The following is a 14309-nucleotide window of genomic DNA, read 5'->3' as shown; positions in this document are numbered from 1 at the left end:
CCGCCGCACGAGAGCGAATAAGCGTTATGTCACTGTAAGGATGGGCTTTGATGATAATAATGGTGGTGGTGGTGGTGGTGGTAATGAGTTGATGATAGTTGTGAAAATATTGGCAAACATATTGATATTAACATTGGCAAATGTTTATTGTTGTTTAGGCCAAATAAAATTAATCGCTAGTTTTTCACGCCACCGCCATTTGCCACTAGTATATTGGATAGCAAATAGTAAGTAACCTCACTAAAAAATAGTTTGAATTCCAGGACGTAAAACTAACCATTAATTTTATTCAGCCTTAATATGAATATTGTATGCTTATTTTAAATTGTTCAGATGTACATGTACAGTTTTCATTTTTAGTACATTGTTCGTTGTTGATTATTCACTCCCTTGAATGATTTTTATAACGATGGCAGTACATATTCAAACGAATACGGTAGCCAATAAAATATACATCTCATTTCTATGATAATTGTATTTCAGTTTAAAATGTATGCAACAAATGAATCTTGAATTACGCCAAATCCTGACAAAGGGGGGGGGGGTGGTGGGATGCCCCCACTGGCGCCAGTTATCCTGCAGTTTGTCCAAGTATTTGGTTCATTTCAATTTCATTGTATTCATATTGCATACGTAAGCCTTCATGGCCTATTATACTGTACCTATACTGTACCTTTAAGGTAAAAATAATTGTATTCCGAATTGAAATTTTAAGTCCTGGTCATTTTCATCGCCAAGCCTGTGAGGGTGTAGTTTTGGGGGGTTTATTTTGTACTGGACCCTGGCATAATAAAGACAATACTTAGACAGGAAGACAACTAAAACATCGACAGTATAATATCAATTCAACTAACTGTATTAGCAAAATTATATATAATAATTGCTAAAACACTACTGTGGAAGAGAGCAGAAAACCGGATTACCCCCAGAAGGTGATATACTACTAGTTTTTATTGGATAAACTTTTAATCGTTTGAAACATCCGTATTGTTTTTAGTAAATTTATATGCTTATGTTTATATAGCAATTGGTAATATATGAAATTAACAAATAGGTATTATCTTCATTGGGTCCAAAACTGGAGACATTAAGTTGGTCCCATAATATAGTCACATGTTACTATAAAACAATAATAGTTTCCTATGGTGTGTAATATCCGTGCTTCTTTGTATAATAAACGTCACTGATGATACATTCTGTTACCATTTCCTTTGTGTTGTAGGCCTACGCATTATTAATCTGATGAAAACGTCATCGTCAACTGCGTGCTATGTTTGTTGGTAAATAAAACGTATTTGTCTTCAATCATCACACCTTTGTTTTAATGCACATACATTTGTCTAAGACGTTATTAGGTTTTCGGCCAGTTATGGCGGCACATAACAATCATAGTTGATTATAAGCCTATAGATAGTATATACTGTATAATTATACTATAAAATATTTTAAGTAGAAGAACTGTAAAGAAATATATTTGAAAAATTCTATACAAATGGCACCATTTCAGTTCTAACCACCAATATCTGAAAGAAAACAAAGTAGTGTTCGTTAAAATTGGCAGTGAATCTATTTCTACACCTGTTACAACTCAATTAAAACAAATTTGTCATACCTGTTTATGTACATCATACTTGAATTTAAACAAATTGTTAAACCATTCTAGTATTTAGAATTCGTTGCACTTTGGATACTTTGGCTTAAAGAATATGCATTTGATCTGTTTTATATTTCATAATAATGAGTCCGACCGTCGTCGATCAAGTACAGGTATTTTAAATTATGGAATGCCAAAGGGTAAAAACACTTATTAGTGCGCCTAATTGTTAGTTATGTACGGAATATGTTTTTTTTTTTTTTTTGTTCATTATGTGGAAAGTAAATAAATCAACCAGTCAATAAATCAATCAATTGTTTGTTTCTTTTATTTTCAGACTAGATAGGGCCTACCCATTTTCTTGCCATTTTCTTCTTTCTATTAAGTTGGGTTTGATACAAAAATCTGTAAACTCGTTACGCGGCGAGATCGTTGTACTGTATGCTACCACACAGACTTACCTTTCTAAACTGATAATTGCGCTAGGTAAGTGATTGGAATTTGGTGTAAAAATAGCCACAGCCACCTCAGCCTCAGCCCCACCATGGTTGGAGCTGAGGTGAGAAAATTTGAGGAATAGAACAATTATAACCTTTAGATGGCCGGAAATGACACTTTTATATAGTAAAATTCATCATCACACCACCATTATAATCTAAATGAAGCGCCAGCAAATTTCTTATGATCTTTTATCAGGGATTTTCGGCAACCACAGAGAATACCGTATATTTAATATAAGCGATGTACCATAGAAATAAAACTTCCTTGGATGTATTTAATTTAATTGACCGTGAGGCTATATTGACCTCAGCCCCACCATGGTTGGGCTGAGGTTAGAAAATTTGAGGAAATAGTACCTCTAGATGGCACTTTTGAATAGTAAAATTCATCATCATCACATCACTGTTATAATTATAGTCAAAATGAAGCGCCAACATAATTCTCATGATCTCTTTATCAGCTTCGGCAGCCATAGAGATCTAATTAATATACTTGATGTACGGTACTAGAAAATAAAACTTTAAAACATTGTCTTTGATTTTGTATTGTCTTTTGCATTTACTTTACCTACTTCAAAACAGTGAGTCCATACCCATCTCAGCCCACCATAGTGGGGCTGAAGAGGTAAACGTGGGGATCTCTAGATTGCCGGATATGACACTTTTATTATAGTAAAATTCATCATCATCGATCTAATTAATTGCTGTGATGTACCATAGAAAATAAAACTTAATTGTCTTTGATGCATTTACTTTACTTTACCTACTTCATGTTTCGAAAACCAATCTTAACTTTGCTCACTTTTTTGCATACTTCTGAAATTATAATAAAGGCACGCGCAGTCGAGTCGTGGATTATAGGTAATTCAGATGTTTGTGGGCAGAGATACAGGTATCTTGCTATAAAATAAAATGTACTCTGGCTGTACAGCGCTTTTTCGTTAAAACCTGGGTCATTTATGCAGTTTATTTCAAGAATTTTCAGGCATCTTCTTGACTTCTTGAAAAGTGAGTGGGACCAACCCCCACCCCATCCCCTTAAAATATGTGGGGGACGTGTCATCTGTCCCCACATATCTACGCCCATGGGCGAATGGGAGTCCTGGTGCAAACATTTAAAAAATATGGACCCCTGGGTGCCCGGAAATTGCACTCTCATACTTTAAAATTCTTACCAATAATTAATGTCAACAATATAATACAATTATTTTTCTTAATACAATTTAGGTGTTGGGGGTGGGGGATGCGATCGCACCGTCTGCACCCCCTGCATCCGCCCCAGTTAAATGTGTCTATTATCAGAATGTCTTAAAGTACAATATTGCTTAGAACTGCTGTGAGTAACATATCCATATTGCTATGCTCAGTATATAGACTTTTAATAATTAATGGTAAACATTCAAAATTAGGAATTAAATCACAAGCGAATATTTAGTTTAGTCTTAGGCCTACATATTACTATGCCTACTAAGCCCAAAGACGGATATGGGTTTTGAGGGCCCAACTTACCATGGTAAACTCACTAATTATATAATAGATATACATTAGAGAATGATCAGGGTTGGATCCAGGATTTGAAGAAGGGGTTTTAAAATGTTTCCAAAAACCCCAAAAAGAAAGGGGGTCCTCGACCGGGAAAATTTTCATTCCTAGATAGAGATAATATTATTAATAATAATAATAATAATAATAATAATAATAATAATAATAATAATAATAATAATAATAATAAAATAATAATAATTATAATAATAATAATAATAATAATAATAATAATAATAACATGCTCACACGCTCTTAATGGCTTTTAAGTTCTTCAAAATTCAAAGTTCCCCCCCCCCCCCATTGAAAGCAGTCAGGTAAATTTTCTCATTATTACAGTAAATAGGCCTATCTCCTGGTAGTACTTTGTTTTTCGTTTCGTTGTGTGCATGCAAAATCAAGGCAGTCAGACGTCTTGATTCAATAATCTTCGGTTATAAAACATTAGTATTTCAATGTATTTCTTCCTCCTACCTAATTCGCAGATAGTCCGAAGCTTAGTTTTGCAGTTATAGGTCATCCATTTTCCATTTGGTTTTAGTGCAACACATGATTTGCCTTTGGTGTATTCCATTGGTTGTGACGAAGCCCAATCTGAAATGGAACATTTCTGGGATTTATCACTACTTCATTTCACTTTTATTCATAGAAAAAAATCAATATAAAAAGCGTACACATGTCATTGCTCGAAAGCCAAATTGTATGCGAGCCTTACAATTTCAGTAAAAATTATGACAATATAATTATTTGTGCATATTCTTCCCGATAGTATTTGCTGGCGCCACTGTCCCTTATAAACAACTATTTCCGCGTCCTGTGTTTAAAAAGGCCAACTTTCATAACTAGATTTACGGTTTTTATTTGAGTTGATTCATAAAGAAATCAGGCTGATACAGTACAGTCAAGACAGGTGTTTAATCATGTAAATCACTTGACCGTTCCCACCACTGTGATCTGCTGCCAAATTTTGTATGTTTGAAATTTTATCGTTCCCTGTTTTTTTTTTCTTTTGGCCATTATAATAAAGAGGATATTGCTGACATTTTGGAAAATGCGCATAGCAGAGAACTATTATATTCGTGGGGAATCAGGCCCATTCTGAATTTAGTGGACCTTTTACAGCTAAGCTTCGCCCCTTTTATATTGTTTCCTGAGGTCTCACAAAACGACTGTGTTGAAACATACAGACACGCGTGCTTGCCATACACGCGCATATTCTTGCCCTGCTCTGATTGGTCAGTAGTGAAATTGATTGATACTCCGGCGGAAAGGTCCATTCAGAGGTTCTGGGTCTCCCTCCACTTTAGTTTGACAAGAGGGAACAATTTTCGATGCTTTAATTTTCGAGACATCCGAAGCGCGTATGGGTGATGCAACCCAAAGACATCCGTTTGGCCTTTTGGCAGAGGAGCCACTGGCGTTTCCAGTGTGATCAACAGCAAAGAAGGGGAAGGTACCAAGTTCCTTAAAACAACACTAGCAGGGGTAACCGTAACCAACGGTAACGAACAGCCACCACCACAGTGGAATCGGTGGTAACTTTGTTGTGGTCGTTGTTAATATTAGCGTTTAATTGATCCGGTGGTCTACTATAAAGAGGTTTATACCTTCTCTATTACAGAGAATATGTGTTGTCACAGTGGCATTTGAAAATGAAGGCTGGTCAGTCGGGATTTTTTTTTAAATTTTAAGGGAGACCTACTATATACAACTTACAGTATTGAATTGCACTTAACCTACTTTTAAGTTCCTGGAGTTTCTTCAACAGGGGCGGATCGAGAGATGTCCAAAAGGGGGCCGGAAGGGGGTGGATCGAGATAACAATGCCCTAGGGGGTCCGGGGGCATGTCCCCGCGAAATTTCTGTCTTCTAGACGCCTGAAAAATAATCTCTGAGGCCTTTTGGGCGATAATTTTTTTCTTTTTCTGTCTTTTCTTTTTTTCTTTTGACTTCCAAAAGGAGGATTTGTCCATCTGCTGTAATTGTATTGCATACTTATGTTAAGCATTAGCTAAGAAGATCCTGAATCTACTCACTTTTGAAGTCTTCAATCCCCTGTCCATTTTCCCATTTCCAGCCACTGTTTAACCTATACCGCAGTCCTGCATACATCATATATTTTCTGGATAATCCCAGAAACTTGTTTGTCAAAAACTTATTCTCTTCCTGACTATGAATGTTAACCAACGACCCTCCAGCCTCTTGACAAATGGAAACCTGTTTGTTAAATGATCTCTTTGCTGAGATATAAATGTAACAGCTTTCTAGGAATTCATCCTTACATTCTGAAAGAAATATGCAAAGAAGTTAGATAGTATAACCATGGAGGAAGATAGCTGCAGAAGGTATACCTACTTAGCTATTCATATTTCAGTAGTTTTTCCCCCTGACAAGCGTACCTCTAAAAATTTGCTGTCGCTACAGCAATAACTACAAAGAACCCCGATGAGTCCGGCAGCTTAGCAGATGGATGTGGACGTTCCGGACAAAAGCACCAATTTTTTTTACATGCTCCTTATGGTCATAGCATTCAATTTTTGGTAGGAACCACCTCATCCGAGGTCATTATGGCGGCCATCTTGGATTTCAAAATGGCCGCCAAATAAAACCTATGTTTATCTATATCTCCGCTTCTAAACCACTTGGAATTATAATTCTAATGTCTGAAACTATTTTTATATGGTCAATGAATACAATCATAGCATTTTTGACCTGGTCAGATTGCCACAAATAGGTCATTTAAGGTCATTCAAGGTCAAATATTGGATATGGTATCTTAAAAATTACATAATTGTCATATTTTCTGTACATACTGTATATATACACATATATACATACATATATATACACCTACACACCCAACAAACACACAATATATATATATATATATATATAATGAATATATATATATATATATTATACCATTCTTTTTGATATCAATTTATCATTTCACATTAAATACAATTTTTGATATCAGACTTTCAATATATAATGGAATATAATAAATACAAATACATGTCACTACTTTTGATGTTATTCTTTGACTATGCAGTACAGTAAACATATTTAAAGGAACAAAACATTTTTTACATGGTGGTCACCTTGGAATTTAATATGGCTGCTATATGACCTTGACCTAAAATGGCTGTCATAATGACCTCTGATGAAATAGTTCCTATCAAAAATTGAATTTTGTGAGCTTATGTATGATTTTGCTGTAAAACACGACCACTTACAAAGTATTAAGATTTTCTACGTATTTAACAGAGAAATGAAATTGAATGACTTTAAATGACCATCTGACCATGTCACAAGTGCTATAAATCCTTGACTATGAAAATATATTTTTAGACATCATAATTCTTATTGGAAGTTGTTTAAAAGCCGATATATTGATAAATATAGGTTTTGCGTGGCAGCCATTTTGAAATTTAAGATGGCTGCCAGAATGACCTCGAATGAAATATTGTAGTTCATAGTAAAAAGTTTGAATTCTGAGAGCCTGGGTATGATTCTACTGTAAAATTTGACAATTACCGGTACGTAATTTTAAAGATCCCATACAATATTTGACCTTGAATGACCTTACATGACCTATTTTTGGCAATCTGACCATGTCAAAAATGATATGATGGTATTCCTCGATCATATAAACATACTCTTAGACATTAGAATTATAATTCCAAGTGGTTTAGAAGCGGAGATATAGATAAACATAGGTTTTATTAGGCGGCCATTTTGAAATCCAAGATGGCCGCCATAATGACCTCAGATGAGGTGGTTCCTATCAAAAATAGAATGCTATGACCATAAGGAGCATATAAAAAAAAATTGGTGCTTTTGTCCGGAACGCCCACATTAAGTCCAAATATGGCACTAAGCTGCCGTACTAGATTGATACGCAACAACATCGGCAAAGTTGAACCTGATCCAGGTACAACCTTCCCGACTTGTTAGTAACGAATCGTAACTATTGACCAATAATCAGCCGATGTTAGATGTTGACGTCATCAAAATTTCTTGGTGGTTTAAAAGCGCATCGAGGTGGTTTTTATTGTGGAAGCACTATAAAATGCATGATTATTGGCCATTACAATTGCTGTAATAATTGTTGTACTGTAGTTCAAGTATTTTCAAACAATTTAGTAGTAGTTACAGAGTGCAATAGCAGTGTAGTAAGTAGAAACATGTATTAGCAGTAGTTGTTACAGTTCGAACGACGTCAGTTCCATTGTAGAAGTAATTGGAATACTGAACAAATTGTGTCAATTGGCCCCTTGGGCATATTCACCTTTTAACTTCACTCGGAAGGAACAAGACGCTAGTATGCGTTGATCCAGTACTGCACTGCACTTGACATCTGTTTTACCAAGTGGAAACAATGTTCCTGATGGATGACTGCAAGTTATTGTTGGCCGTCGACGATAATGATCAGCATCAATAAGTAGTGGCGCACTGTAATTAATAATCTTGCCAGAGGTGCTTCGTTTTATATGTAATTTGATGTCATTTGGACAGGTTAAAGACAAAGGATTTATTCCTGTAAATAAAATGTCAAAAACTGTATACTACAAGCAACCACTCACACACCTACACACACCCCATGAGCAACATGAGATACTGGAATTGACCTGCTGTTGTTGCTTTGCAAAAAGATCTGGGATAATGTAAAGTGGCTTCATGATTGGCGCCGAGCTGTTTTAAGTCTACTACCAGAGCACAACTTATCATCCAAAAGACACAACATCCCACCTTATGTTTCATTGATTACCGTATTCGAAACTTTTGATTGTGCTAGCATGGTCAACTGTGGAACATCTTCCCTGAACACCTGATCTGTGCAACCTCTATGCAGTGGACATCATGCAAGATGCCCTGGCTCAATGTGAGGGAGGTGTGAAAATCAGAGAAAAGAAGAGGAATAACTTACGGTTGGCCGATAAACTAAATTTAAAAAAATAACAATCATAAAACAAATATAAATTATTTTAAATGGATTTCTCGTTAAATCAGTAAAGCAGTGCTCTAAATTGCAATAATTCCTTTGCTTACCGTGCATTCTCTTGATTATAAGTAGGTATCTGTTCATAGTATATTTATGATAATGTAGTCATCAAACCATTATACCTACCTTTCACGGTAAGCGTGAACCCACATGAGAAGGTTACTCCATCTTCAGCTGTTGCTACACACGTTACATTACTACTTCCCAACTGGAATTTTGAATACGTCTCTGGTATACAGACGACATCAAATGTTCTTTCGAATGGATCATTTACTTTTGGTCTATTCCAGTATACATTTGCAGTCGATGCGCCCGCTCTGGCAAAAACAGACGCCCTTGGTAGACACGTTATTATAGGGGATTGATGAACTATTAAATAGTAAAATGTATTATTGTTATTGTTGATTATTTGTGGGCATGTGTCACTGAGAACATTATAGTATATATAGCCCGACCAATCTGCAGAATCCCAGTTGGCCGATTTTGATGAATAAGTGGTTTGTTGAGAATAGCTATCGAATACTTCCAAGTAGGTCTAAAAATGATTACCGGTGCTCAACATAGTTAAACCTAAACGTATGCCGCCCTTGCGACTCGACGGTATAATCAAAGTTAGTAAAAACATATATTCAATCATTTCCTTTGTGTTAAAAGTATTATAGCTTAATTATTTACATAAAATTATTACGTACGTACAATTTAGAGTATAAATGTTAACATTAATTAAAATATACACATGGAAAATTGGAATTACAAAAGACACATTGAAGTTGTTATTAAGAATAATTTAAGATATATTAAAAATTAATAAATAAAAAAAAATTATAATCATAACACAATGTAGTTATCAACTACTAGGCCTACCTATCACAGTAACTGGGAACCAACATGAGAGTGTTGTTCCATCTTCAGCTGTTGCTAAACACGTTACATTACTACTACCAGACTGGAATTTCGAATTCCTCTCGGGTATACAGAGGACATCAAATGTTCTTTCGAATGGATCAATTACTATTGGGCTATACCAGAATACCTCTGCAGTCGACGCGCCCTCTCTGGCGATACCAGACGCCCTTGGTGGACATGTTAGTATTGGGAATTCAAGAACTATTAAATAAGAAAAATGTATTATTGTTATTTTTGCCTATTTGTGGGCGTGTGTCACTAAGAACATCATGTATACGTTACCCTAACAGTTTACCGAAACATGGTTTGCAGAATGTCAGATTGCAAAAAACATAACAACCTGGATTAAAATTTTTCCGAATGCCAGATTGCCGACTTTTTAAATTCCAGTTTGCCAAATGACGACTGTTGCTAATAATAATATTATTTTATCGTTAATATTGATAAGATTGTATCAGTGGTTGATAGTAAAACAAACCCGTTACAACAAATAAACACAAGTGTGATAATTCAGAAAGTGGGTCTTCAGTATGAAACATGCCACCGTTTTGTTGTTTTTTTTTCCAATTGTAAATCTTGTTCTAGAAGTGTAAGAACACGTGGTTGTTGCAAAACTTTCTTCATTAATATAGTACAGTTGTGTATCAGGCCACGTACTCTCTGTACTAGGGTCCGCAAATGCACCAGCATGAAGGGGCAAAGAAATTGTGATACCGGGGACCCTAGATAAAGCAAAACATGTTAAAAACCCCGGTAATAATGGAGGTAGTAGCCTAGCTATTTTTTTTCTCTGAATCGCAAACTGTCTTGCAACTGGAGGCTTACACACAAACTATGGTATCGATTTGATAGAGAGATAATGCTAAATTGCGTAAATTAAATATAATCGTTATAAACTCGCTTAGAAGTTATAGTTAGCATGTTACTACTAACATATCTGTTATTTTTCGACGTTCTGCCATGTAGTGACTCTGATTATGATTTTCTTTAACCTTGTTCGTCTTTTAATATAAATTGAGTTGAGACGTTCAGTTGATAATAATGACCTATCTATGGATTAATGTTAGAAAGGCTGAAATAAATCGATATTAATTTTTCTGGCAAAATTCCGAAAAGTGACACGTGTTTAGCCCTTTTCAAAAAATGGCCTAACAATAATTTGAAAAACAAACTTAACACAAACAACAAACTACATCCGGGAACTTAAACAAAATAATGTAACATGTCTACCTGTAGTATAAACCTCGACCTCACATAAAGTCAGTGATCTCAATAAGTTCTCCATCTGAATGCTGACGTATCTTCCTACAATCGCAGGAGCGCACTCAATATCGATATGGTAATCGAGCGCCACCATCGTCTTGTTTATTGTCGGTCCACATTTCATGTTCCTCTTCGCCACCAAAACATTACCAACACGGACAACAGCACCGATTAAGTGGTCTCCTGTAATACAGTAACATAATATGATGATATTAATCGTTTGTAGTAGGTTCTGTGGCCTATGTTATTCATAAATTGTCTTTTTATTTACAGCTCGCTAACAATCGATAATCGACAATCGATAGTCTGATAGATTAGATATAACAAAATGACAGCATGGGGATATCTGAACAGCAATAACATCTGAACCACAGATTATGAAACACCTCTACAACAGAAATTTGATGAGACTCATGCCTTGGCCGCGTCTACCGACACTGCCAAAGATTATGTTCACCATTGGCTGAAACAAAACACCTAGTTTGAGTTTGGTGGATACGACAAAATAGGAAGAACCGAAAAAAATCCAAATCTAATTAATTAATTGGGACTATATACATACCACCGTAATCTGCCATTTTGGTAATGATTATCTTTTCAACAACGTAAAATTCACCGAGGTCCACCATCCACCATGGCTCCCACTCACCATCTAGTAAAATATTTTTAATGAAAATAATTTGATTTTAATGACAATTTTTTAAGAATAATGTTAATATCAACATCAAATCCTGCAAAGCTGTACTGTCGCACTTTGAAATAATCGTCGCACTTTGTAATACCTGTCGCACTTTATAACAAACTGTCACACTTTGTAACAACCTGTCGCACTTTGTAATAACTGTTGTCGCACTTTGTAATAATCAAGCTGTCACACTTTGTAATAGCTGCCTGTCACACTTTGTAATACGCGAAGCAGTCGCACTTTGTAATAAAGTCTGTCGCACTTTGTAATAACTTGTTTCATTCAACTACCGTATGTTATAACTTTTAATGGATATAAAAACATATTGTAAAATGTTGTATATTATGGATGACTAATACTACAAGGTCAAGGTAATATACAAGTTTTACTAATAATTTGTATTATAAGCACATGCACACGGTCCCTGAGGTCAACGATAAACTCGTCAATTCTGTTTGTACCTCCTTGCAGACTAAAACGTATGGTAAAAGGCAATCGCCGCCAAAAATACAGTTACAAACGAACAACCTGGAATTATTTAGGATTTTCACCGAGGCGTATAGACTACCTTGATGTTTCTCTGTTGAATTTATATTACTCACAAAAAAAAATATTTAAAAAAATTAAAAAAAACTAAACATATGATACCACTTTTCTCTGCCGACGCAATGCAGCTCCTGTTGCAGTGCACGGTAGTGGAGCCCCGGGCTTATCCTGGGGTGGAAGGTGCTGATGCTCAACATACTGCCTTTGGGTATCTGTGCATACTTATATGGGGAGCAACATTGCCTCGATGGGATAATTGATATTTGGATTTTGCTGAAAATTCTTCTGGGAATTATTTGGATCTTGTTGGTTTAATTAATTGTCTATGCGCCTTGAGAACAACGTAGTCGCAGAAATGGATGCGCACAGCACTCTCAGAAAATAGATAGGTCTCTCAAGATAGGTCAGCAAAATCTCTCATCTTAAGACTGAATGTAATTTTCTTCTTAAACATAGCCCCTCTATAATACTTGCCTCTCAATATATGAGAAGCTCGTTATTTTAAGCCATTTTGTCCTAAGACACCGATGGATAACAATTCCGGGGCTGTGTTACTGTTATGCAGGCAAAATGATATAGGGTGCGCGGCAGGTGGGATGGACGAGGAGAATCAGAATACTATTTTGCGCCTTAAAGAGGTAGTTCATTTGTTAGAAGGTGAAGGGGTTGATTCATCCGTCATTGCATCATATCGATGCTATATGTAGGGAGTGCATACATTTAAGTGTACCCCCTGAAATTGTATATTTAATTGCTGAAGCGGCAAGAGTTTTAAAAGAAGAAAATCAGCAGCGGCGTGAAAGTGAAGGGCCTCCTACTACAGGTGTTTTCGAATATAGGGCCAGACCAACATCTACAAATTCGCTTCGCTTAGTTTTTTAAGAATATTTCCAGAAAAAAAAAATAATGTGACTTTTTAAATAATATAAAGTTCATGCCAGTGTTATAAAATTTAAACGCGCGAACGCTGTTTGTAACTTAACAACATGGCTTCATGCGCCTAGTGTGGCCAAATTCTATCTGCGGATCTGTAAAGGCGTATACAGCTTTAGTCTACAAGAGATTGTGAGAACCACAGTCAGGGCTGAATGTATCCCTTACAAGCATAACGTTTTTGGTGTAATGTTAATAGGGGCTTCAAAGTCTATAATATACGGTAATTATTATTTGGGTATAAAAGAAATTACAGCAACATTGTAAAAAAGGTTAAAGTTGTGTACAATTTCATCTCTCTTTGTACACACAGTGGACATCATCAGTCCATTCGTCTGATGAAAGTCCAGGACCAGTTTATCATAAAAGGGGCTTTTGTGGCGACAGTCCCAGAGGCCGCAATGGGGAAAATTAGTCCCCCGAACCCCAGGAAAAATTTAGTTTTATGTTTTAGCCACAGAGTATTTAGGCCCACTTGCAATTACAGCGCAGGCCCCACAGCCCTTTAATCCGGTCCTGTGTCGTGAAAGTTTTACGTATGGACGAAAGCTAGATATTAAATTTAAAACAAGTTATTCTTGCTGTCATTTATTTTATATTGTTTATAGCAGACTAACGCGGCTACACTTTTTAATCATTATGATGCCTTATTTACGTAGAACTGTCCCTATACTGTATATTACAGTACTTTGAATGACGACAGTACTGATAGGATATCTGCTTCAATAAATAATTAAAAATAGTACTTTGGTAGTAGTGTCACCACATGGTGGTGGTTTTAAATTGTTTTAGAGAATGACTTTCCCCTACCGTTAGTGATGGTGTGCGAGATGCCACCACCGGGGTTAGTGCCTTGACCCCGCAGCAAATCCGCAGCTTGATTTAGAAGCCTTCCGGCCTCCTTCAGTGAATTGTTATCCATCGGTGTTTTTGGAGAAAATGGCTTAAAATAATTAGCTTTGTTATCGTGAGAGGCAAGTATTACAGAGGAGGCTATGCTTAAGAAGAAAATTACATTCAGCCTTAAGATGCGATATTTTGCTGACCTATCTTGAAATGGACGATTCCGTTGTCCTTTTCTGAGAGTGCTGTGCGCATCCATTTCTGCGACTACGTTGTTCGTTTCTGGGATTCAATATTTCGACATTAATTATGTCATCATTAGGAATGAAAAATGTATCCATATTAGCAAGCTTATATGCACTAGTACCAAAAGTGTTTAACCAATCAAAACATTACCTCTAGTAGGTGACATGTCACCTACTAGAGGTAATGTTTTGATTGGTTAAACACTTTTGGTACTAGTGCATATAAGCTTGCTAATATGGATAATTT

The 14309-nt window shown here is 36.0% G+C and overlaps 1 protein-coding gene across 1 annotated transcript in view; it reads right to left on the bottom strand.

Moving 5' to 3' along the window:
- Positions 1 to 819: 819 nt before the first annotated feature.
- Positions 820 to 14309, bottom strand: part of LOC117110233 — a 39246-nt gene continuing 25756 nt past the window's right edge. Inside the window, exons 14-21 of the mRNA XM_033252862.1 lie at positions 11373 to 11462; positions 10778 to 10993; positions 9506 to 9748; positions 8768 to 9010; positions 7928 to 8176; positions 5673 to 5921; positions 4111 to 4230; positions 820 to 1523 (exon numbers count right to left, since the gene is read on the bottom strand). Of these exons, the coding sequence (XP_033108753.1) occupies positions 1510 to 1523; positions 4111 to 4230; positions 5673 to 5921; positions 7928 to 8176; positions 8768 to 9010; positions 9506 to 9748; positions 10778 to 10993; positions 11373 to 11462 (1424 nt within the window). The 3' untranslated portion in view covers positions 820 to 1509. The remainder of the gene's footprint in view (positions 1524 to 4110; positions 4231 to 5672; positions 5922 to 7927; positions 8177 to 8767; positions 9011 to 9505; positions 9749 to 10777; positions 10994 to 11372; positions 11463 to 14309) is intronic.

Source organism: Anneissia japonica, unplaced genomic scaffold, assembly GCF_011630105.1.
Source record: "Anneissia japonica isolate Jap-2015-1 unplaced genomic scaffold, ASM1163010v1 scaffold287930_len349246_cov199, whole genome shotgun sequence".
In the NCBI taxonomy this organism is placed as follows: domain Eukaryota; kingdom Metazoa; phylum Echinodermata; class Crinoidea; order Comatulida; family Comatulidae; genus Anneissia; species Anneissia japonica.
Note: the sequence above shows the minus strand (reverse complement) of the source record. Positions and strands in the feature narration are given on the sequence as shown.